This window comes from Myotis davidii, unplaced genomic scaffold (assembly GCF_000327345.1).
Source record: "Myotis davidii unplaced genomic scaffold, ASM32734v1 scaffold18, whole genome shotgun sequence".
Lineage (NCBI taxonomy): Eukaryota > Metazoa > Chordata > Mammalia > Chiroptera > Vespertilionidae > Myotis > Myotis davidii.
In genome coordinates, this window is record NW_006292696.1 from 13,551,734 (window position 1) to 13,574,336 (window position 22,603).

The 22,603-nt window shown below is 38.0% G+C and overlaps 1 protein-coding gene across 1 annotated transcript in view; it reads left to right on the forward strand.

The window, feature by feature from the left end:
* The window catches only part of TENM2 (teneurin transmembrane protein 2), a 910,242-nt gene that overhangs the window by 55,899 nt on the left and 831,740 nt on the right, over window positions 1–22,603 (forward strand). Inside the window, exon 2 of the mRNA XM_006766332.2 lies at window positions 12,056–12,331. Within this exon, the coding sequence (XP_006766395.1) occupies window positions 12,056–12,331 (276 nt within the window). The remainder of the gene's footprint in view (window positions 1–12,055; window positions 12,332–22,603) is intronic.

Below are 22,603 nucleotides of genomic sequence, written 5' to 3' on the forward strand. Positions count from 1 at the left end.
ACGGGCTTGGAACTTTATCTGTACAGCCTCATGAGCATGTATGTCATTGTACCTATTTTATAGATGAGGAGACAGAAGATTCTGGGGTGTCAGTTAACCTGCACAAGATCAAATCTTCCATAGTGAAGTAGGGATTGAGACTCTGGGTCTCTTTCTCCTGAGGTGTTTTTAACCACAGGGATAAAGAGTGTTTCTCCTAGGAAGAAAAGAGCACACATTTTCTGGCAGTATATTCATCATGTAATGATTTGGTTGCATTTACTTAAAAAAAAAAAGACTTTTTTAAGAGCAGTTTAAGGTTCATGGCAAAATTGAGTGAAAGGTACCAAGATTTCCCATCTCCCCATCTCCCCCATATGCACAGCCTGGCCTATTACCAGCATTCCCCACTGCAGTGATAAACATGTGTTACAACTGATGAGCCTACACTGACACATCATCATCACCCAAAGTCCATAAGGGGCATCAGGGTTCATTCCTGGTGTACGTCCTATGGGTTTGGACAAATGTAAAATGACGTGTATCCATCATTATAATATCAGAGAGAATATTTTCACTGCCCTAAACATCCTCTGTGCTGCCTAGTCCTCTCCCCCTGCACAACCCCTGTGAACCGCTGACCTCTTCACTGTCTCCACAGTTTTGCCTTTTCCAGAATGTCATATAGTTGGAATCATGCATACACGGCCTTTTCAGGTTGGCTCCTTGCACTTAGGAATATGCACTTAAGGTTCCTCCAGGTCTTTTCATGGTTTCATAGCTCATTTATTTTTAATGCCAAATAATATATCATTGTCTAGATGAACCACAGTTTAGTTATTCATTGGTTGCATTTACTTTTGTTTCATAACGTTAACCCTAATTGACTGGGACTTCAAGAGGCGTGCAAGCAAAGACTTTTTTTGTTGTCTAATTCAAAATATAATCATGAGCATTTTAAATGTCATGACTCAATAGGAAAATTATGATATTGTAAATGTCTTAAGGTATGAAATAGAGATGGTCTGGCCCAAGGCTTCAGTTCTTAAATTATTTTAAATTTTAGAAAAAAAAGCTTTATGTCACAGAAAAGTACAGTAAATGAAGTACATAATACTTACCACTTGTAATTTTGTTATTATTTTGTTACATTTATTACAGACCCCACTGTCCCCCATTGCATTCTTCCCTCTGCATCTCCAGAATGAATTACTGTTAAGAATTTGGTGCATATATTTCCAGTTCAAATTTATCCTATTAGTGTATGTGTCTCTATAAACAACATACAGCACTCATTATATTCTTCCTATTGTGCTTTGGTAACTTGACCTTTGGATTTTGAGATCTACCTCTATTAAGACTAAGACTTGTTTTTGATAATTCTTTACTCATAAAATTGTCATTTTGTGGCAAAACATGGTCAGTGTTAGAGGTTTGTAGAGCCTGTCAGTTTCTCAGGAGACTTATTCCTTCCAAAATAAGCAGTGTAGCAACTAAATTACTTAACAAATCTAACATTGGTGACAGTTTTATAGGGACAGTATGCAGATGTTTTTTTTTAAAAAAGTCACCGGTTGATGCCTGTGGATATGCCGAAATTCTAGTAAAGCTGTTGTCTCCACTACAGGTGAACACATCTATCATGTGGTGAAAGTAATGCTTGTAAGGCCCTTTGGTTGATGGCTGTAACCACATTGGGAATGATGTATCTCAGTGAGGCGGTTGTCTCCGGTATTGCTGAAACTGATCCATTATAGCGGCGCTCACACCATGAGCATAGTAAGAGTGCCAATGGTGGAGTCATTCAGCTGTGATGACATGGGGCTCTTTTACCCCACTGTGCAAGCCTCTGTATTCTGTTCCTGAACTTCTTTTTGACATTGAATTTATGTGACTCAACAACTCTCTGTAAGTCAACAGCTGCCTGATGCTAAATGTAAGGCTTTACATGTATTTGTAACCTAGGACATGTGTTAGGAACACAGGAAGCAAGGTGGGAGAGGAAGAAAAGGGAAGCTGTTGACTCAGTTTCAGTTATCCTCTCCCTATTTCACAGACGCTAACAGGCACTAAGAAACTATGGGCTGCAAGCTTCATTGCTGGATGCTTTGCATGGTTTTAGACAAGTACCTAAACCCTAACAGTGATTGTGGGTGACGGAGTAGTTGATGTAATGAATCAATTGATTTACAAATAAGAGTATATCATTAATATTTCTCCCTAAATATGTTTGTTTACAATGTAGATGCTGATTAGTTGCTGAAGCAAAAATATCAGCTATACATACATTCACCTGGTGATGGACTGTGATCTATTTCATTAGTTGTCAGTCTGTGAATGATTTAATTAACTGCTGAGATCTAGAATAATCCTTCCATGATGGGAGAGTCAAAATGTTTTCCAAACATCAAGCACGTGATGGAGACAGGGACCTTCATGAGTGCTAAGAATGCCAATGGCATGTGCCTCTGTCAAAATTTCAGTTAAATTTGGTAGCTTCTCTACTCACATATCAAACATTCCCTGTATTACTTTGGGAAAGTAGGATATTACATCCCTTAATGGAATAAACATTAAATATAAATATATGCAGCTTAACTGGAAAAAAGATTTCATTTGTATAGTAGTAGAAAAATTTGAAAATGGGAGCATGCTCATCATTTTGTAGTTTTACACTTATTAATAACATACTAGTAGTAGTAATCTATATATACGTATAAAAGCATAAGTGACCATCCGACCATTCGACTGTCCAACCAGTAGCTATGATGTGCACTGACTACCAGGGAACTGCTATGCTCAACGCAGGAGCTGCTGAGCTGCCATGACTTGGCAGCTGCGGTTCTCAGATGACACACCCCGGACCAGAGAGGAGGGATTCCAATTCTGGGGTGTCACCCGAGAACTGCCCTCTCGCAATCCAGGACCCCTTGGAGTATGTCAGAGAGCCAGTTTCAGCCTGATCCCCACAGGCCAGGCCAAGGGACCCCACTGGTGCACCGTGCACCAGGTATCTAGTAATAATAATAGTAATATATATATATACAATTACTATATGAGGCAAATAGTTTTCACAGTAAGTAAATCTCTAAGCAACTAAAACAAAACAAATAAGAACTGAAAATGAGCTAAAGACAATAATCTAAAGATTGATTTGTGAGATCACAGAAGCTCTTCTTTGAGAGCAAGGGCTGCTATCAGAGTGCAATTAGGAGACTGGACCTTGGGTTTTGAGCAAGAAAGAGGACCTGAAACTGAGATTCCTGCAATGAGCAAGAGATTTGAGAAGAGAAATGTGGTTAATAGTACAACGGGGCCTAGACAGAAGCAAATACAGAAATTTCAGGACACAAGCATCATCAATTTAGGCCCCTGTGATTTTTGAAAATTAAAATAAACCAATCTCAACTAAAATTAAGTGTAATTAAGTACATAAAAACACACACCTTCATAATTAAGAGCAAGCAAAGCAACAAACAACCAATTTTGATCTTTAAAATCCTAAAACATTAGAATTTGTCAGATACATACTATCAACTGTGTGTAATATACAGATTAGCAAGTAATGGAAGCACTGAACAGAAACACTTTAAAAGCTATAATAGTTTTGAAAGAAAATGTATAAGTGCTGAAATTTTTAAAATGTTTAGTATATGTAGTAAATATGAGATCAGGCACAATTAAAGAGAGAATCAGTCAACTGAAAAAAATAACCAAATTAGCAAGAGACAATACAGAGAAAAAAAAGATCAAAAAATATAATAGAGACACATTTAGAGAAAGTGATAGTATTTAGTTTAATTACTGAGAAAATACAGGATGTAGAAGTATTTAAGAGGCAATGACAGAGAAATATTTAGAATAAAGAAATTATGAATTCCCAGAAATTGGAGCACAGTATATATCAAGCAAGAATAGAATTCTAAATAGAGTGATATAATTATGCTCTCTAGCCAAGTGCAATTATATTAGAAGTAACAAACAAAAATATAAACAAAGTATCTGAATACATTTATAAACTGAATAAGTTCAATAGAAATATAGAAATATTTAGATCAAAACAACAATGAAAATACCATAAAGGAAGAGTTGGGAGATGTGGTGAAAGTGGTCCTTAGAGAGGAATACAATATATAGCCTGCAATGTTTAACAAAAGAAGAATGGCTGGACAATAATAGCATAAAGAGAAAAGTTTAAATATATTTTTTAAAAAAAAACAATGGCATGAACTCAAAGAAAGGCGGAGAAAGTGATAACTTGTAAACAGAAAGGAAGAATTTTTTTTTAAAAAATTGTTTTTTGAGGGACAGACATAATCATTGGTGAAACCAATCCAGCTAAAAGAAAGAAGGCACAAACAAATCATGTCAGGAATGAAAATGAAGACAGCAAACAACAAATCTAGCAGACATTAAAAGAACTCAGAAACACTTGGAAAACTATTCCAACCATTTGAAAACATAGCTGAAATGGGCATATTCCTCAAAAACTCTATTGTTTCAAAACTTCCGAAATCATTTCAAGAAAAAAATAAGTAGAAAATTTTAATAAGTTTATAGTAATAAACCAAAATCACAGCAAGTCTCTTCCTCTGTATACTGATGGCCACCTAATAGCTATAATTTGCTGTGTAGTTACCCTTTGGCAGGCAATGTTCTAAGCATTTCTACCTGCCTTACCTAATTCAGGCCTCACAACAAGCCTATGAAGGTAGGTGCTATTTTTTACGACCCCTTAATAAATGAATAAATGTAGACTCACCAGAACAAATGAATTCTAAGAATATATGGTCAATAAGTATTTTTAAAAGAGACACTGGAACTCCCACATTAGCCCTAGGCTGTATAGTGACCGTTTGATAGGGCTGTTGTCCTAATTAATCGGAAGACTATATAAAAGCATTTTGGACTTTGCCTGCCACACTCTGAAGTCCTCAGTAAGCTAATCTAGTAACTGTTCTCAGATATAGGACAGCTAGACTATTGTAGCTCACTCACTATTGTCCTTTTCTTTTTCTGATTACCAGTAAAAATACTGTTTGGAGAGGCAGAGACTCCCACAACCAGATGTCCACCACCGTGTTGCTCTTACATAGAATACGTGATTGGTACCATCTTTAATAGCAGCATTGATTTTTAATCTTGTGTGAGCTTTAATCAGCAGAGGAGTCTCCAGCTAGCCAGATGACTGGACATCTCATTTCTCTTTCTGAACTGGCCGCTGATCAGCAGAACCTTTTGTTGTGCCTGCTTTGTGCTTTTCCAAATCGGACTTCATTCAGGTTGGAACCTGGAAATGCCACCATTTCAGAGAATGCCCCTTTCACCTTTCTCTGTGAAGTTACAAAGCTTACAGAGAAACCTAGGCCATAGGACACTCTCCCTTCTTCACTAGCCATTTTGGTGTCTCCTTGATTTGGAAACGTGTTTATTTGCATTGGAATGATTTTAGTTACAGATTGTAAAAAGTTGTGACATGTCTGACATTCAGACAGAGATTAGAATTCTTAATCTAAAAGTGGAGAAGTACTAAAATATTAATGTTTTAGGTGCTACACATAAAAGAACATTGTTATCCTTAAAGTGCATTTTTGAATTATAAATATTGACTTACATTTTTTTGAATAATAATGTATGTGCACCTACTCTGTGTTTTTAAGCCACAGGATCATTTTGTGAACAGGTTTGTCAACATTGGGAAAATATCTGAATATGTAAAATCAGATGAACTTTAGAAGGGCATTAAGAGAGAGTTTATGTGAACAATTTTAGTAAACACAGCATAAAACATTAGAATTCATAAGTAGTTCCTTCTGGCCTTCAAAATTGTTATTGCATATAAAATATATAGGTTTTAGACTTGTATGAAAATAATAATTTAGATAATGTTGGTAATTGTTTGGACTGATTATTTTGTGTAGCTCATACATATTTATAATTGCTCAAAATTTAAATATAAGGTATTTAATATGAGAAAATAATTTGGTGATAGGCTTTGATTAATTAAACAAAAATAGAGTTTTATTTTTTATAATTACCACATTTTTCTTGATTACTCTATTTTGCAAAATTTTAAGGCATCGGGAGAAATTACTTTGTTTACTGTGATAAGAACTATAACATTATAGTTTATATCCATGTCTAAAATACCTGTTAGAAAAATTTGGATATTCATTTCTGACTGTAAAATATAGACTTGTAGCATTTGCTAAAGATAAGGGACCCATGTTTATTTCCAGGAGATTCGTTTTCTTAGAATAAATAGTCATAGAAAAGGCCACTTAAAAAAAGGAATCAATGTTTTAAAAGAACCAAAATTTATATTAAATAATAAAAAATAATTCATAGCAACTTTATTTTGGAAAAATAAAATGTATTGTATAATTTAATATTGAATACAACTTATTATTCCAACTGTGCTATAGTTATTTTAAAAGAAAAGAATACCAAGTAAGGGGCATACTATACATTTTACAGTCAAATTGTATGACTACATTATTCTATCTTTTACTTTAAATTTGCATTTTGAAACATGATCACAGAGGTCATTTTTTTTTTTTACAAAAAAGAAAATTGAATATAAGAGGAAAAAATAAAATCCAAGGAACTCACCAGTATGTTCCTCCTAAGGTCCCAGGACCCTAATATTTCTGATTTCTTCTCAACTCCTTCTAGATTCTTCCCCGGTGATTTTTATATGTACTGTCGAGGGTTTTTAGCTGAACTTAGTGGGAGGAATATAGAGAAGTGGAAAATTCAGTCTTGGTCTGGAACCAGAAGTCCATTAAATTATCTTTTGAAGAGTACATCATCATGCCAACACCCATTTCTAGTTTCTCTTAGTAGCTTAATTCTGTTAGATTTTGGTTATGCTGTGGCCCTGCTGATGATCCTTGCATGTGTGTTTTTAGCAACATTTGTACTGACTTTGTGGAAAATCTGCATCTTCATGAGCTTTTTAATTTAATCTCAAATTAGCATTATATTACTTTCTGTTATCAGCAACTAATTGATGACATAGACATTGTTATATGATTGATAGGAAATCAGATATTAGCAGTAAGTGAGTGGGAACAGGTGGGGATTAACTTTATAAGTGACTATTAGCAACTGTTTTCATGGTATAGCAACTTGGGCTCCCCTGTGTTAAATTTCTTCTCTGAAATTCAGGGGACTTACATAGTAAATGTTTAGATAATAAAAGTATTCTGTATTGTACTCCACCATTACTACAGTTAATTTTTATCTTTCTGCCCTCATAGTACGAAATCTGTTCAAATGCTGACATTTTCAATGCTATTTGTATTCCCTGGTATTACCCATGACATGATAATTCTGACTTAGCAACATATGTGCTTCTCCTAGTTAAAGGTTATTTGAAAGTGTGAGAAGTTGGTAAAAACTTAGAAAATAAAGCCATGATCACAATATGCTGACATATCCCTCCTTAGAGCTGCATCCCCAAGTACAATTAGTTGACCAAGTGATAAAACTTGATATCTAAGGCAAAAATTTCTCTCCAATTTTTTTGGGGAAATGAATCTGTATTATACATAGATTGTGATCAAGAAAAAGACAACTTAAAGCAAAAGTGATTTATCAAGAAAGTTATGTTTAAAGATTGTTTTCTGCTATCCTGATCACCTAATAGTTTTTAGACATTAACATTCTCTCCCATCACCTTAAATTATACTAAAATTCCATCATCTAAATATCATAGATTTTGTGTAGTCATCCTAATAAAGAGGGAATATGCTAATTGACCCTAATGCCATTGCAAAGATGGCAGCGACCACAACCAATAAGGAGGGAATATGCTAATTGACTGCCATGTCCTCAAAGATGGCGGTACCCACAGCCAAAAGATGGCAGCACCCAGTCCCCTCAGCCCTGCTGGGGCAGCAGGCATGCGGCAAGGCTGGGCCCGTCCACCTCCAGAGTGTCCCCTCAGCCCCCCAGCCACTCAGGGCCAGCCCAAAGTGCAGGCAAGCCTCAAATGGCAGCTGCCTAGCCACCCAGGGCTGCCCGAGGCTCAGGTAACCAGGGCCAGCCAAGGCTTACACTGCCGGCAGTGGCAACAGCAGAGGTGTTATGGGGGCATCGCCTTTCTATGATCACCAGGTTGCCTCCCACCCCTGAGGGCTCCTGGACTGTGAGAGGGGGCAGGCCAGGCTGAGAGATTCCCCCTCCAGTGCATGAATTCTCATGCACTGGGCCTCTAGTTCATCTATAAAAATATTGACTCAACTTGATAATATAATATGTGGCCATCCTGGGAAGTTAATTGGCAATAGCTATACAACACATCCCTGAGATGACCTCGGTTTGACACACTGCCCACATCCACTCTCATCAGTGATATCAAGGAGATTGGGGGCAGATAGAGGGTAAACATGAGTTTCATGAATACTAAAATATAATGCCTCTTTTTATTGTTCTGCAAGACAGTAAAGGAGGAAGGAAATGTTGACTGCTTTCCACTAGACACCTCAGCCTAGGGAATTATACAATGACTAGTCTCTTTATTTCATCCAAAGCTGCCATGGAGCTTAATAAAGACATAATTATACAAGATGAATTAAAGCAAAAGCAGTCTTCCTTCAATGAGAAAAGTAAGTGCAAACACTAAGTTGACACACTATTAAAATGTTCCCATACTATTTACATTCTAGGCATGGGGCTCCAAGCTCTAAGACAAGCTACATGAAACATGTTTGTCTGAAACACATTCACATAGAGGAATGTTTGGGAAGATGGTATAGAAAGAGCAAAATGAAGGAGACATGATAACTTCTCCATGAAATTAATGTCCAGTCCCTGAAAGCAGTGAACCTATTGCTAAATGAACATCAGTGAGGCACGCTGGTAAAGGGTGAAGGGCTGGACCACCAGGTGACCTTCCATGGCTCCCTGTCCTTTTCCTATATAATATTTATTACGGCATAGATTGCACTTGGTTTATGGGATTATTTGATTAATGTTCTTCCCCGATTAGACTGTAAATATCATGGACTGTATTTTTATAATGCTCACTGTTATATCCCCAATACCTAGCCTAGGACCAGGCACAATAAATATTTGTTGAATGATTTAATAAAGAATAGACCACAGGGAATATGGCTTACCTGTTTCCTATGTTAAGCCAGGAAGCTTGGGAAAGGCTTGGTCCAGAATCTGCCCCCCAGGTATTGAGAATGAGTTTTCTATTCTTTGAGTTAGCTAAGGTTAAAAAAAAAAGTAGCCAACCAGGAATCGTGGGGAATGGGTGGCATCAGGAAGGTGTGGTCCTATGGGAAGGTGAAGATGAGGAGTCTACAAGATATAATTTCCAAGGAAACAATTCTGTTTTTAGAGGAAAACCTATCTTTCTACAAACCAGTGTGAATTTAGTTACTTTTTCCTGGTGAATTCAATATGGTACCTCAGGTTTTATTTTTCCATATTGCTTGCTTATGGCTTCAGGGCTATGAGCTTGAAGTGGAAACTCATGAAATATACTCTTTCTTTTCTAACATGTGTGGTTACTTTGAAAAAATCATGCAAATTTTCACTGATTCATGATGATCTCAAGTTTGTTTTATGAGAAAAATAATAGTTTAATTCCTTATCATCAAGTAAATTTGATAAGCAAAGCAGGGGCACTGTATTTATTCCACAGCTTCCCATGCCCCAGGCTGATCGCCTGTTCCTTCCAGTCCCCAGACTGAAAAGTACGTGGGAAGCTCTGCAACGGAGGCTTCCTTCCCTCACACAGATGTTTCTCTTTTCCCAAGGAGGTCTTTGAAGCTAGTTCCCAATAATGCAATGTGGGAAAACCATCAGGAAAGTGTATATATGTACTCCATTTCCAATGGAATCCAAGAGCTGAAAATTCCCAAATGTGGAAATAAAAACATATATGTCCAATTTGGCTTGTTTTCATTAATTGTAGGAAAATTAAGCAATACATCTCATGACTTTTCAGAACAAGCACGGGCTCTAAAGACAAGTTGGGGAAATGTTCATATTCAACAACTTTTTTTTTCCCATTGACTTAAGAATGAGAAAAGCAACAATCGAGAGAAAAGTATTGTAGTACCAGGTATATATGAACTCAACAACTTCAGTTTTATAGATACTGAACCTGAAATATGCATTTTCATGTACAATTATGAGACAATACCTAGTTACCAAGGCTGCAAACTGGAACAGAGTACACGGGGCAGAGAATTTGAGCAGCATGGACAGATGGGCCTGGGGAATAGACAGTGTGGTGACGGTGGCAAGGCTGGCCCTCCTCCCGCACAGGCACAGGTGGTTGGAAATCATCCCATGCCCATGGGGACTTCTGCTTGGGTTAGCTCCCCAATGGGTTCACCCTGCAGAAACAATTATGTATAGAAATGGGTTTGATTCCATTTACACAGCCAAATAAGGCAGTGAAGAAAGAAAAATAAAACCTCAGATTAAAAATACTTGTCTGTTACAAATTAAAGTCACACTGGATTAATATAAACGGTTGCTTGGTGCTTTTTAAAAATAAAAGCGGAGCAGTGATGGCATGTATGTGGACTGTCAGAGTGTGAAGTGTAGCATGAGTTTTCAGACTTGAGTGATTGGGAATGCCTCTAGTGTATTTGGTAGACATAGTGAGCAGCCCATGGCTTCGGTAGTGTAAGGTTTTCTTCCCTTACAGTGTAGAAGTGCATTTCTTCACTGTATATTTTTCATTGTCCTTACATTGGTTAAAGGTTTTACAAAAATCAGCTTTATGCATCAATAGTTGAGTGTTCCATATGATTCCATGTAATTTGCCTTGGAAACTTAAAATGTCTTAAAAGAAGCTGAATTTTTAAAGCACACAAATAGAGCATTCACTATGCACAAAATGTTGTCAAGTGAGTTTTTTTATTGAGACCACTTGACATTGTAGAAAGAGGAAATGCTTGGAGTCTGAAATTTAGAGGTGAATACGGGCCCTGCCACTTGCCCAAGTGTGACCTTGGATCCAGTATTTAACTTCTCCGTAAAGTGTTCAACCCCTGAACTGATGGGCTACGGTGGGATTTAAATGAGATAAAGCTGTACGTTGCCTGGCCCCATGCCTGACTCATGGGAACATATATGTGTTCAACAAATGCCTGTTCTCTTCTGCTTCCCCTAAAACCACGTAACATCCCTCATACCCCACATGTATACATATGTACCCTCCATAGGTGAAACCTACTTGTGGTGTTAAATTGTGTGAGCAAAGAGAAATTGTTTGATATCACTGAAAAACAAAACGACCAACTCTTCATCCCTAGGATGCTGACTTAGTTAACACATTATATAACTCATTTAAACAAAACAGTTTGGTGTAGATGATCACATATAATACACATAGCTATCCTGAAAGGAATTTAAGAGATTAATACCCAGATTTTACAGATGAGAACATTGAGGCTCAAGGAGTAAGAGACTTGCCACAATGAGACTTACCAGTGGGAAGCTAGGACTGGTACCCAGGTCTCCTGGCCACCACTCCCATTTATTGGAGGATTAAGTTTCTTTGACTTGAAGACAGACTGCTCAAGATCAGATCCAGGTTTTGCTACAATCTAGATGTATGACCTTGGGTAAGTCACTTGAATTCTCTGTTCCTCTACCCTTCAGTTTTCTTATTTAAAGAATAATTACAATAATAGCATCAGCATTTTAAAGTTATTATAAAAATTTTAAAATGTGAAATGTTGCAAAATAAAAGATACTTAGAGCAAAGTGCTCGGTATATATTAGTTATTCCTTTTGATGTAGTGTTTTTTCACTAATCTACGTGGTGCTCCCTAGACAACAAGAAATGCTTAGAATTTTTGTTTTTAAATAAAACCTGAGCATTCTGTCCTAGAATTCAAATTAATCTTAGATGGTTACGGTTTTTTGTTCTCAAATTGACCCCAATATCCTAAGTACACTTGCCCAAGACCTAGTTCTGTGTACTGTGGCAAACCTGGTCTATTTTTTGGATGGGAAAGTGTCTGTGTTTTTTGTAAAAAACATTTTAACCCTGTAAAGCATTTCCGCCATCGTAACGGCCTCTCTGTTGCTGTCACCCTAGGAACTAACTTCACCCTTGCGGAGCTGGGCATCTGTGAGCCCTCCCCGCACCGCAGTGGCTACTGCTCGGACATGGGCATCCTTCACCAGGGCTACTCCCTGAGCACGGGATCTGACGCCGACTCGGACACCGAGGGAGGGATGTCTCCAGAACACGCCATCAGACTGTGGGGGAGAGGGATAAAATCCAGGCGCAGTTCCGGCCTGTCCAGCCGTGAAAACTCAGCCCTGACCCTGACTGATTCTGACAACGAGAATAAGTCAGATGATGAGAACGGTAGGCCTGCTTCTTACATACCTTTCCATGTTCTGGGCACTGCACACTGTGGGGCTTGGGGGGGTTTCATTATTTTTTTTTAATAAAAAGGCATCTAAAACCATTCATTTCCTTGGAAATTGACTTTGTCTACCCACTCTGAGCTGGGGAAGGAAATAAGCCAGCCAACCTCCAGTGCATAAGGAATCACATTTTGACGATGACTTGGTTGTCAGGTAGAGCTGGTTGGTCTGATGAACAAGTAAATGACATTGCATACGTGGAAACATAAACCATGAGCTGGGCCTAGAAAATGTCCTCTCTCCACAAGTTTCTAGGTCTTTGTATTGATGTCCCCTTCCTGATAAATGGCAACCTGGGTTATGTATTTATTTTTTTCATGAAGATCTCTTAAGAATCCTACCTTATCTTAGCCTTTTATTTCCAGGCGGCAATGCCGCATATCCTCATATTGAAGATCAAACTCAGAACAGATGCTCTGGACTTTAATAATGACAAATAGGAAGGGGTTTGTCTTCAAAAAAGAGTTCTGTTCTGGGTGTACTTTTCTCCTTGGTACCTATGAGGGCTAACGACTTCCCACATCTTCTATCACAGATCGCTACGGCTTATCCATCAGCTTTGTAGACAGGCTTTAATGAAACTTTGAAAATTAAATGCTTCCGATCATTAAGCAGTAAATACAAGGAAACCTAAGAAAGTCATTAAGGAGATAAGGTGCTTATTTGTGGGTTTCTCAGCAACTCACAACTATGTTTGGTCAAAACCGTTTTTTAAAAAAAGAGAAACCACATTAGGTACAGTTGATTTATGAAGAAAACATCAAATGCTATGCGGGTTGTTATGAATATATTGTGTGCTTGATAAAGGAATTACCATTAAAATGCATCCAAGTAGATCAGTTAAGGGTGTTTATATAAAATGCTATAAACTTATCCTAGAGCAGCCTTGAGTATGTTCTTGCATTAAAAAATAAATTAATTAATTAAGGAAACTTTCAGGCAGACAGCTTGTTGACAATGCAAAAGCAGAGCTAAGTATTACTTGATCTCAAAACTGTTGAAAATACATCATTTCCTGGGTAAGTTGCACGTAATCCAAAAGGTGTCACTTTGTTGCATTTAAATTTAGGTTTAATTCTGAAATAATGTATTCCATGGTGGGGACAAGGGGATGTGTCTTAATTATGCCTTCGTTCGCATAGTTAATCAAGGTGTGCTCTCGAGGAAAAATCTGCACTTGACTCCTTTTGAATTCTGACAAAATTCTGCCACTTGGCACATTCAACACTCCAAGGTGCTTTATTGATAGGAAATTACTTTTAGAAGTTTCCAGAAAAGGCATACATTGAATTCATTTCCTGATGTACTTTTTTCAACTTCCGTATGTGTCGGATATAGTTCCAACAGAGGCAGTTTGCTTACCTAATAAATAAAATCCCTTGCAGTCCAAGAACTTCAGGAACAGTTTAAACAAGGTATTTTAGCAAAATTTCCTTGTTTGGCATTTTCACTGGTCTTATGGGAACCAAATACACAGAATTATTTATACATACTTATGGAGTTTGCACCCTCTCTTTGAAAGCTACATACATCTTTAAAAATCTCAACTAATAAAGAGAGATTTCCATGAACAAAGGGAGCCAAAAATGCTTGCCTTGAATTTACCCAGAACTGGTATGGATGGGAGAACTTTATAATTAGTGATGTATTTGATAGGCCAACAGTTTCTTTGTTTTCAACGCTATTTGAAACATCATTTTTGAACAATTTTCACCTTAGGGAAGTCTCTATAAATCCCTGGGTACTCATAGGAAATAAACCCTTGGACACAGTGTCATTTCTGGAATTGCTAGTTATAATGCAGTCAGATGCATAAAGAAAAATGGTAGAAGGCCTACGCAACCCTTTCATACCTGTGTCTGGCAGAGGACGGAGGGGTATTGTAGCCATAGTCCAAGCTTAGGTAATAGACGGTTATTTTAAAATAGAGAGAACGTGTTTTCTTTTCTCTGTTTAACCATTGTTCAGTATTTCCCATATTCAAAAGATGTGCAGAATGCATATTCTGTTCTCCTTTGCAGCCAGAACTAAAACTAAGAAACTGTGCACATCATGTCATAAGCTCTTTAAGCAAATAACAACCAGGTACACACTCCTCTGCACAACGAGGCGTTGACTTCCGTCTGCTTCTTGCTCTCGCTCCCCGACAAATTCTGTTTAGCTCACGGAGAAATCAATGCGTTTTCACATCACTGACTTTATGAAGTTTGGGAATGTATTATCATATAGATTGACAGTTGCCCCACTGATTCCTCACCACAGCATGGACCCTCACCAAGCCGTCATTAATTTCCTCACACTTGTGCCCGCAGTGGCTTCCTCCATAATAAACACTCCGTCCTTCAGAACCAAATCGATAACCTTTTAGGTATGCCTCTCGTGAACAGGAAGTAACAAGGATCTATGCTTTGAAAAAGAAGCTCTCCAATTTCATGTTAGATTGTAAGGAGATGTGGTCATAAAAAGGAATCTATTCCTTGGATCCCATGTATTCCTATGGCATGTTTATGGTGGGGTCTCGGGGTACATAGAGTTTCCCAGTGCTTCTTGAAAACCGACCTTAAAAAATTCCTAGCGTGGTTTTACGAAGCATAGGTAGAACATGGAGACAGGTCTGAAAACCCAACTTCTCTCTCTCTAGTGTGAAATATGTACCCAACCTTCAAACTCATGTCGTAAATTTCCCGATGGCAGCAGTCCTTCCTGTCTGCTGCTGGGACAAAAATGACCCACTAGTCACTTGAAAATCCTATTACACTGAGCACACAGATGAGTCTGTCTTTTTTTTTTTTTTTTTTTTTTTTTACCCCCAGCATAAACATTTCAGAACCATCACCCCTCGCAGCTCTGCATCTTATGCTCACTGTGTGACCACCAGATTAGCATCGGCTTGGCTTGGGTTTCTTTCAATAGATGAAACGCTCGGGTCCGGGTTATTTTACCAAGCTCTTTACCTCGGTCTGTAGGTTAACGATGGCTTGGTTAGAAACGGCAATGAGATTTGAGAACAGCTCGGCCAAGTTTCTGCCGCTGTGAAATTTCACTGCATCTATCGAAAGGGCTTTCCCGGTGACTTTAAATTAGAAACATTCCTTTTTGGGGGTAATAAATGTCCCACTTAAAATATATCCTCTCTGAGGCCCTTTGTGTCGCCAGAGTTATGGAGAAAATGGGGCAGTCACTAGTACACAAGAATAACTAATTGCCTTCTTAAAAATGCGGAGAAGCACATGTTGTAAAAAATCTGGTCTGTGTACCCTTGACTCCCTGAGGCAGTTTCTTCACCTTGGGGACTTGAAAATATCCTTGAGGTTTTTTTGTTGTTGTTTTTTTTCCCCCAGCACAGTTCTATTATAAGTTTCAGTTATATTATTGGAAATCCAGGAAGAAGAAAAGACAAAGAAAATAAGCTTGGCTATGGGATAGGGGGCCAGACATTACAGAGAACGAAATCTGTCCTCGGTTAAAGCTTTAAAAAAAAAATTATCCTTTCCTTCTCCTCTCCTTTTCCACCCAAAGTAAATAAGGACAATGTTCATTTTCATCTGTTGTCAACTGGGACATTTATAATTCTCATAATGTGCTTTGAGGCTGAAACTATAAATGTTCGGTTAATTCCATTGCATTTCACCAAATGCATTTATAAAACAAGCCGGCTCTGGGCACATAATGGATTTGTGTAGAGTGTGTTTGTGGAACATAGATTCTATTAGATTGTGAGTCCTCCTGGCAGGTCTGCGGTGCCCGTGTCTCCTCCAAGGGCCTAAGCACACGGCTACTGGCTGCATGTTAATTGAGACATGAGGCATGAACTCGGAGGGAAGGAGGATTTTCCTTTGTACCAGCGACAGTGTCTGTAGGTGGTTCCCGCCATCCACATTGCACTCATTTGTCATATGGGGTGACTTTCTTCCTCTCTCTTCAAAATGTGGCTTCTCGGTAAGTTTCACTTTGGAGTTCCCCATAAGTAAACACCTCCAAGACCTGCTGTGGGGTTTTGTCTCGACCCCACTCTGTTCCTCTTGCATGCTCTTAAACTTCCTTTGTGCTTTAGAAGCTACTCTACTCCTTTCGTCTCCCCCATCCTGCATGTGTGAGCTACACCGAATGCCTAGAACAGAAGTAAAAACTTACTATAAGCACCAGATAATTGTAGCCCAGGGCTCATAAATTTGCCCTTGAAGTTGGGAGTAAGAGTAGTAAAAGAGGTGGCTACGAAAATTACAAGGTAATATTGGACTGTACTTTTGATGTTGGTATGCGGATGATTTCTTTTCCAGGCAAAACTTATGGAAAAAACTTACATGGAAACTTATTGTCTTAACTCCTTAAATACAAAACAAAACAAAACAAAACAAAAATGAAAGAAAACTCTAGAGCAGTGGTTCTCAACCTTCCTAATGCCGCGACCCGTTAATACAGTTCCTCATGTTGTGGTGACCCCCAATTTCATTGTTACAAATGGAACATAATTAAAGAATAGTGATTAATCACAAAAACAATATGTAATTATATATGTGTTTTCTGATGGTATTAGGCGACCCCTGTGAAAGGGTCGTTCGACCCCCAAAGGGGTCTCGACCCACAGGTTGAGAACCGCTGCTCTAGAGTTACCTTATTTTAAAAAAAAATTATTTTGCCTTTTTTAAAAATTAATAGGAGTCTCAACTATATACTAGTAATTATCACAGTGTTAAAATACAGCTGATAAGAATAGACAATCAGAGACAAAATTTAGGAATATCAAATTGTCACATGGCGTGATACATGAGCAAGAAATGGGAGGCTTGATGTTTGGCCAATACCTTAGTTAAAAAAAAAAATTATTTTGCCTTTTTGCAAAATTAATAGGAGTCTCAACTATATATTAGTAATTATCACAGTGTTAAAATACAGCTGATAAGAATAGACAATCAGAGACAAAATTTAGGAATATCAAATTGTCACATGGCGTGATACATGAGCAAGAAATGGGAGGCTTGATGTTTGGCCAATGAACCTGGATGAGACTTCGGTGATCTAGATTTCCGGCTGATTAAGCCATGCTTCCATTGCTGTAACATAGTGAACTTGAAGGACCCTAGCCTGTGTGCTGATTCCAGCGCTGCATGTTCCGCATTATAAACTTCAGTTGCATGGTTCTTAGGTATTTATATTTCTTCCTTTCCTTTGGTGGTTTCTTTCATCTTTGTTAACGCTCCCAGGGGCTATCAAGCAATGGCTCCATTCAAAAAATACAATAAATAAAATGCAGTGCTAAGCCTTCCTTTTGGCAGGGCCAGCCTGATTATTACACGTGTAATCTCCAGGCCTCTGGGGAGACACTGGGCTTGCTGGGTAATCATTGGGCTTTAAGCTGCTGAGTTCCCGATATCTGTACTTTCACTTCGGTTAAGCAGCAAAGGCAGGAAACCGGTGAGAGGCCACATGTTTCTGTCCCTTCACAATCAGGAGCCTCTTCACGGAGAAAACTCTCAACTTTTTTGCCGAGTGTGCAGCCACGTTTTAGTTTCGTTGTTGTTTGTCAGGGATCAAATTAAATTTTAACTTTGGGGAGAGATGGAATAAGTTATTAAGTCCATAAATAATATGAGTTAAAGCTAAGGACGTTGATAGTATAAATTTTCTAGACACCTGAGTCAGGATGAATTTGCACAGAAAATAATAGCAAACTAAAAAGTGCGTATTAAAAGTAAAGAGCTATGTCAATGACCTGTTCTGGAACTGGGACAGGGCAAGTGGAAGGAGGCAATTTTAAGTGATAGGCTTGTAAACAGGATAGACATTGCAGATATGTAGGTGTTGTGTATTTATGCATATACAGAAGGACAAAACGTTTACTTATTACTTAATGCTGAGGATTATTTAGCACAGGCTGAAAGAACTGCCTAGGAAATTATTCCTCCCAGTCTCCTTAAACTCGGCTTTAGGACTGTGAAAGAAATAAAGGCGGAAGTAAAAGGTTCAAAGAATAGTCATTAACAACAGAGGTCACGAACTGTAGGCCCAGGAGTTGTGCTATTTGGTTAGTTTTAGGCAGTGTCTAAAAATTGTACATTACTAAGCAACGTTTGAAAAATGGGAGATTTCATATTATAAATTTGTTTTTTGGGCTTTTCTCCAGATCTACAATACCCAGTGACACCTGTTTAGGTTTGGTTTCGTATTGGGTTAGAAGCAGTGACCCTGCAGTTCTAGGTGGTTCCTGTCACCTGGGTCACCCAAGCTTTCCCCAGGCACCTCCTCTCATTTGAGGTTCACTGTAGCCTTTGTAGGCACTGAAGTTACCAACCTTAACCTACATATAAACTCAGAGATACTAAAAATGGTAGAAACAAAGCTGGAAACCAGCAATTTTAGCTTCATTTAACATATGTTTGGAACAGTTATGTTAGATCTTTTTTTCCCTTTCTTTCTTGGGGTAAATTTGACCTCTCTGTAAAATGGGGTTAATTTTGCTATAACAAATTTCTAAAATAGTTTTCAGGATAAACTAAAATTTAAGGGCAAACTAAAATAAAGTGAAATCACATGAAAATCATCTTAATTTAAAAATGAATAAGGGAATTGTATAAGTGTCAGAGGGGATCTTAAGTGGGTATTATGCCCTCCCACCTTCTAAGTGGGTACCCTGAAGTCCTGAACAATTAAAGTGAGAATCTCTTATTTTAACACATACACTTAAAGCCATTTTAATGTAAAAGGAAGGATCTAGGTCAGCCGTGGGCAAACTACGCCCTGGGTCGGATCCAGCCGTTTGAAATGAATAAAACTAAAACAAAAAAAAAAAGACCTTACCCTTTTATGTAATGATGTTTACTTTGAATTTATATTAGTTCACACAAACACTCCATCCATGCTTTTGTTCTGGCCCTCAGGTCCAGTTTAAGAACCCATTGTGGCCCTGAGTCAAAAAGTTTGCCCACCCCTGATCTAGGTGGACCTTTAGGAAATAGGTGGAGGGAAAACATACTTTAAAATCTTTTGATACTTGAGACAATTGAGGAAAACCCCAGGGCTTTTCAGGAGGAAGCCATTTAAAGAGAAGGGAAATGCCCGGCTGGTGTGGATCAGTGGTTAAGCGCCGACCCATGAACCAGGAGGTCAAAGTTCAACTCCCTGTCAAGGCACATGCCTGAGTTGCAGGCTCAATCTCCAGTAGGGGGCGTGCAGGAGACAGCCTATTAATGATTCTCTCTCATTGATGTTTCTATCTGTCTATCCCTCTCCCTTCCTCTCTGAAATCAATGAAAACATATTTCTTTAAAAGAGGAGGAAAATGACTTTGTACTCATTTTGTTCCATTTTGATCAGGCAAGTAAGTGGTTTGTGGAATCTGTTATAGGGAAGTGGAAGACAGTAAAGCAAAATGCAGGGTTATATGAAGACAGCCAGCACCCCACAAGGAAAGGGTAGGAGCCATGCAGGATAATGCCGGGTTGGGGACAGTGCTCCCCCAACTGAGAGATGTCCCTTATCTGCAAGTAGATAAGCAGAGGACCAAGTATTATTCAGGGATACACTCGCCTACTGTGTAATATACTCCCAGTTCTCTCAGCATCCCAAGGATACTTGTGAAGGAAAAAAGATAATTGAAATGCAAGCCTGTTTACGAATAGAAGGGACTGAAATACTTGAGTTAGCATTCCTTGGAACCTCTCCATTCATGGAGGTTTATATCAGCCCTAGGGGACTAGAAAAGATCGACATGGCAGCAGTATTTCTGCTTGTGTTAAACATAAAAAAAGGGGTGATGTGGATTTACATGGAGAGAGCCAGGTGCATAAGGAAGTGTGGGAAGTATTTCTCACAGTATATTTTATGCAAGAGATACACTCTCATACATTCACTGGTCAAACAGCATCTTTGCAATGAATTAGATGCAGAAAATCGGTATTTGAAAGCTAATGTGCATTGGTTAAATATGCATATTTTAATACACACATATGTGAAGCTGATAGAATTATGTTCTGTTTTATTTAGCTTTGACAAAGAGTAGCTAAGGAGGAGATACTTTAATATGGAAAATTCCTATTTTATTTTGGAAAAAAATTTGAGGAGTGGCTGCTGGATGTTCAGCCTTATACAACACCATTGGGCGTCTCTGTGCAGGTATCTGTGTTATATGTGTACAGAGGGCTGTTGGGAGGAGGGATGTTATTGAGAGGGATTGAGCTCAAGTATAAGTAACCAATCTCCAGAATATGTGGATAATCCATTACTTCGTGGCAACCTATTAGTTTTTGTCTCTTTGTTCATGGCTATCCGCACTGATCATACTTTACTATTTTTTGACACCATCCCTATTTTCTTCTCTCAATTCCCTGTGTCAGCTTTCACTTCTTACACGGGTAGATGAAAATACCTCCTCTGTTGTTTATTGAAGGAAGCAAGCACCCCTACACGTTTACTGAGAATTTCCCGTCTATTCTCAACAGAGAAATAAGGAAATAGCACTGTATATGTCAGCAGGCTGGAAGAGGAAAGGCAGCTTTGAGGAGATAGAGTTTTAATTAGGTTGTAAATGAGGGTTAGAGTTTACATGAGTGGGACTGAGATGAAGGATGTTCCAAATGAAGGAAAACCAATGTGGATGGTGGTCAGAGCGTGAGGAGGGAGTGCAAAGATGATGATGATTTTTTCAGGAACATTCTCTTCCAAAAAGTCCAGCTGCAGTCATACTAGTGGGAATGTGGTGATTTGGTTGGACAGCAGTACATATATATCACTGGAGATATAGGAACCAGTTGACCAGGAGCATGAAGCTTCCTGCTAGGAATTATGATGGTCTGACCAAGAAGAGCTAGGTTTAATTGAACAGGAACTATTACATTTTAGGAAGCTTCCGATTAGTGTGCATGTGGACACCCGCACACGCAAACACACACACACACACACACACACGTGTTTGGACAGGAAGGTAACAAAATTAGAAGCCGTGCTATCAGGGAGGGACACAGTGATCCAGGTCAGAGGACCCAAGACAAGGCTGGACTGCAGAGGCTTCTGCTTTTTTAGTTTTCAGTGAGAGAAATGAACCACCGACAAGCGTATGAATGTTGTCTAGTTGTAATTAAGATGTTAACATTTGAAATGCATCTAATTTGAAGCTCATTGAGTATAAGGAACGTTTCTTACAGAGGAATCTATGATGCGTACACATACGACAAAGTGTTAAAACAGCTGGGCTCAAGTGTTTATACTAATTACATGATTAGATAATAAAATAGCACCAAATATTGCTATTTATAGGAAAACACAGGCCATAATACTATTTTTAAAGAAACACTGTGTTATTATAGGTGAACATTGTCTAGAACTCTTTCAGGGTGATTAACAATTTCTTGAAGTTTATTCCTGTTTCTATATCCTTCTAGAAGTCATATTCTCATGTAAGTTGTTTAACTTCCTCTGTAAGTATATGTCTCTCTTGTCATCCCTAATCATTTCTATTTTCACCTTTTATGCTTTTTTTAAAAAAAAAAATCAGGCTTCAAAAAGATATATTTATTTCTCCTTCAAGTTTTTTATTTATTATTTACTCTAATTTTTTTCACTCTTGTTATGTTAATCCTTTATAATGCTCTCATTTTATCTTTTTTGAGTATATTTTGTTATACTTTTTCTAACATTTTAAGATGAGTATTAAGTTTGGTACTTTTAGTCTTCCTTATTTAATAATAGTAAATATATTTACCAGGTTCTATAGGTTTAATACAAAGTGGTATCTTCATTGCTTCTTTTTTTTTTCTTTTACTCCTCAACCAAGATGTTTATAGATTTTTAGAGAGAGGGAGAGAGAGAGAAAGAGAGAGCACATATTAATTGGTTGCCTTGCATATGCGCCTAGCCAGGGACTAAACCACCAACCTAGGTATGTGCCCTGACCAGGAATTGAACCCAAAATGGTGTACTGGACAGTACTCCAACCAACTGAGCCACCTGGCCAGGGCCTCTTCATTGCTTTCAAAAGAGTCTTAGCCTTGTGGACTCTCAAAGTAAAATAGCATTTTAATACTATCAGTTTTCACTTTAGTACTAATAAGTGCTGAAAGGCCATTTTTAAATTAATCCTTTATGGTTTCCAAGGAACATATAATAATATATTATAGCATATGCTATGTAAATATATAAATATGTAAATATATAGGGCTAAACTATATAATAAAAGTTTGCAAAGTATATCTAAAACATATAGAAATATGAATGT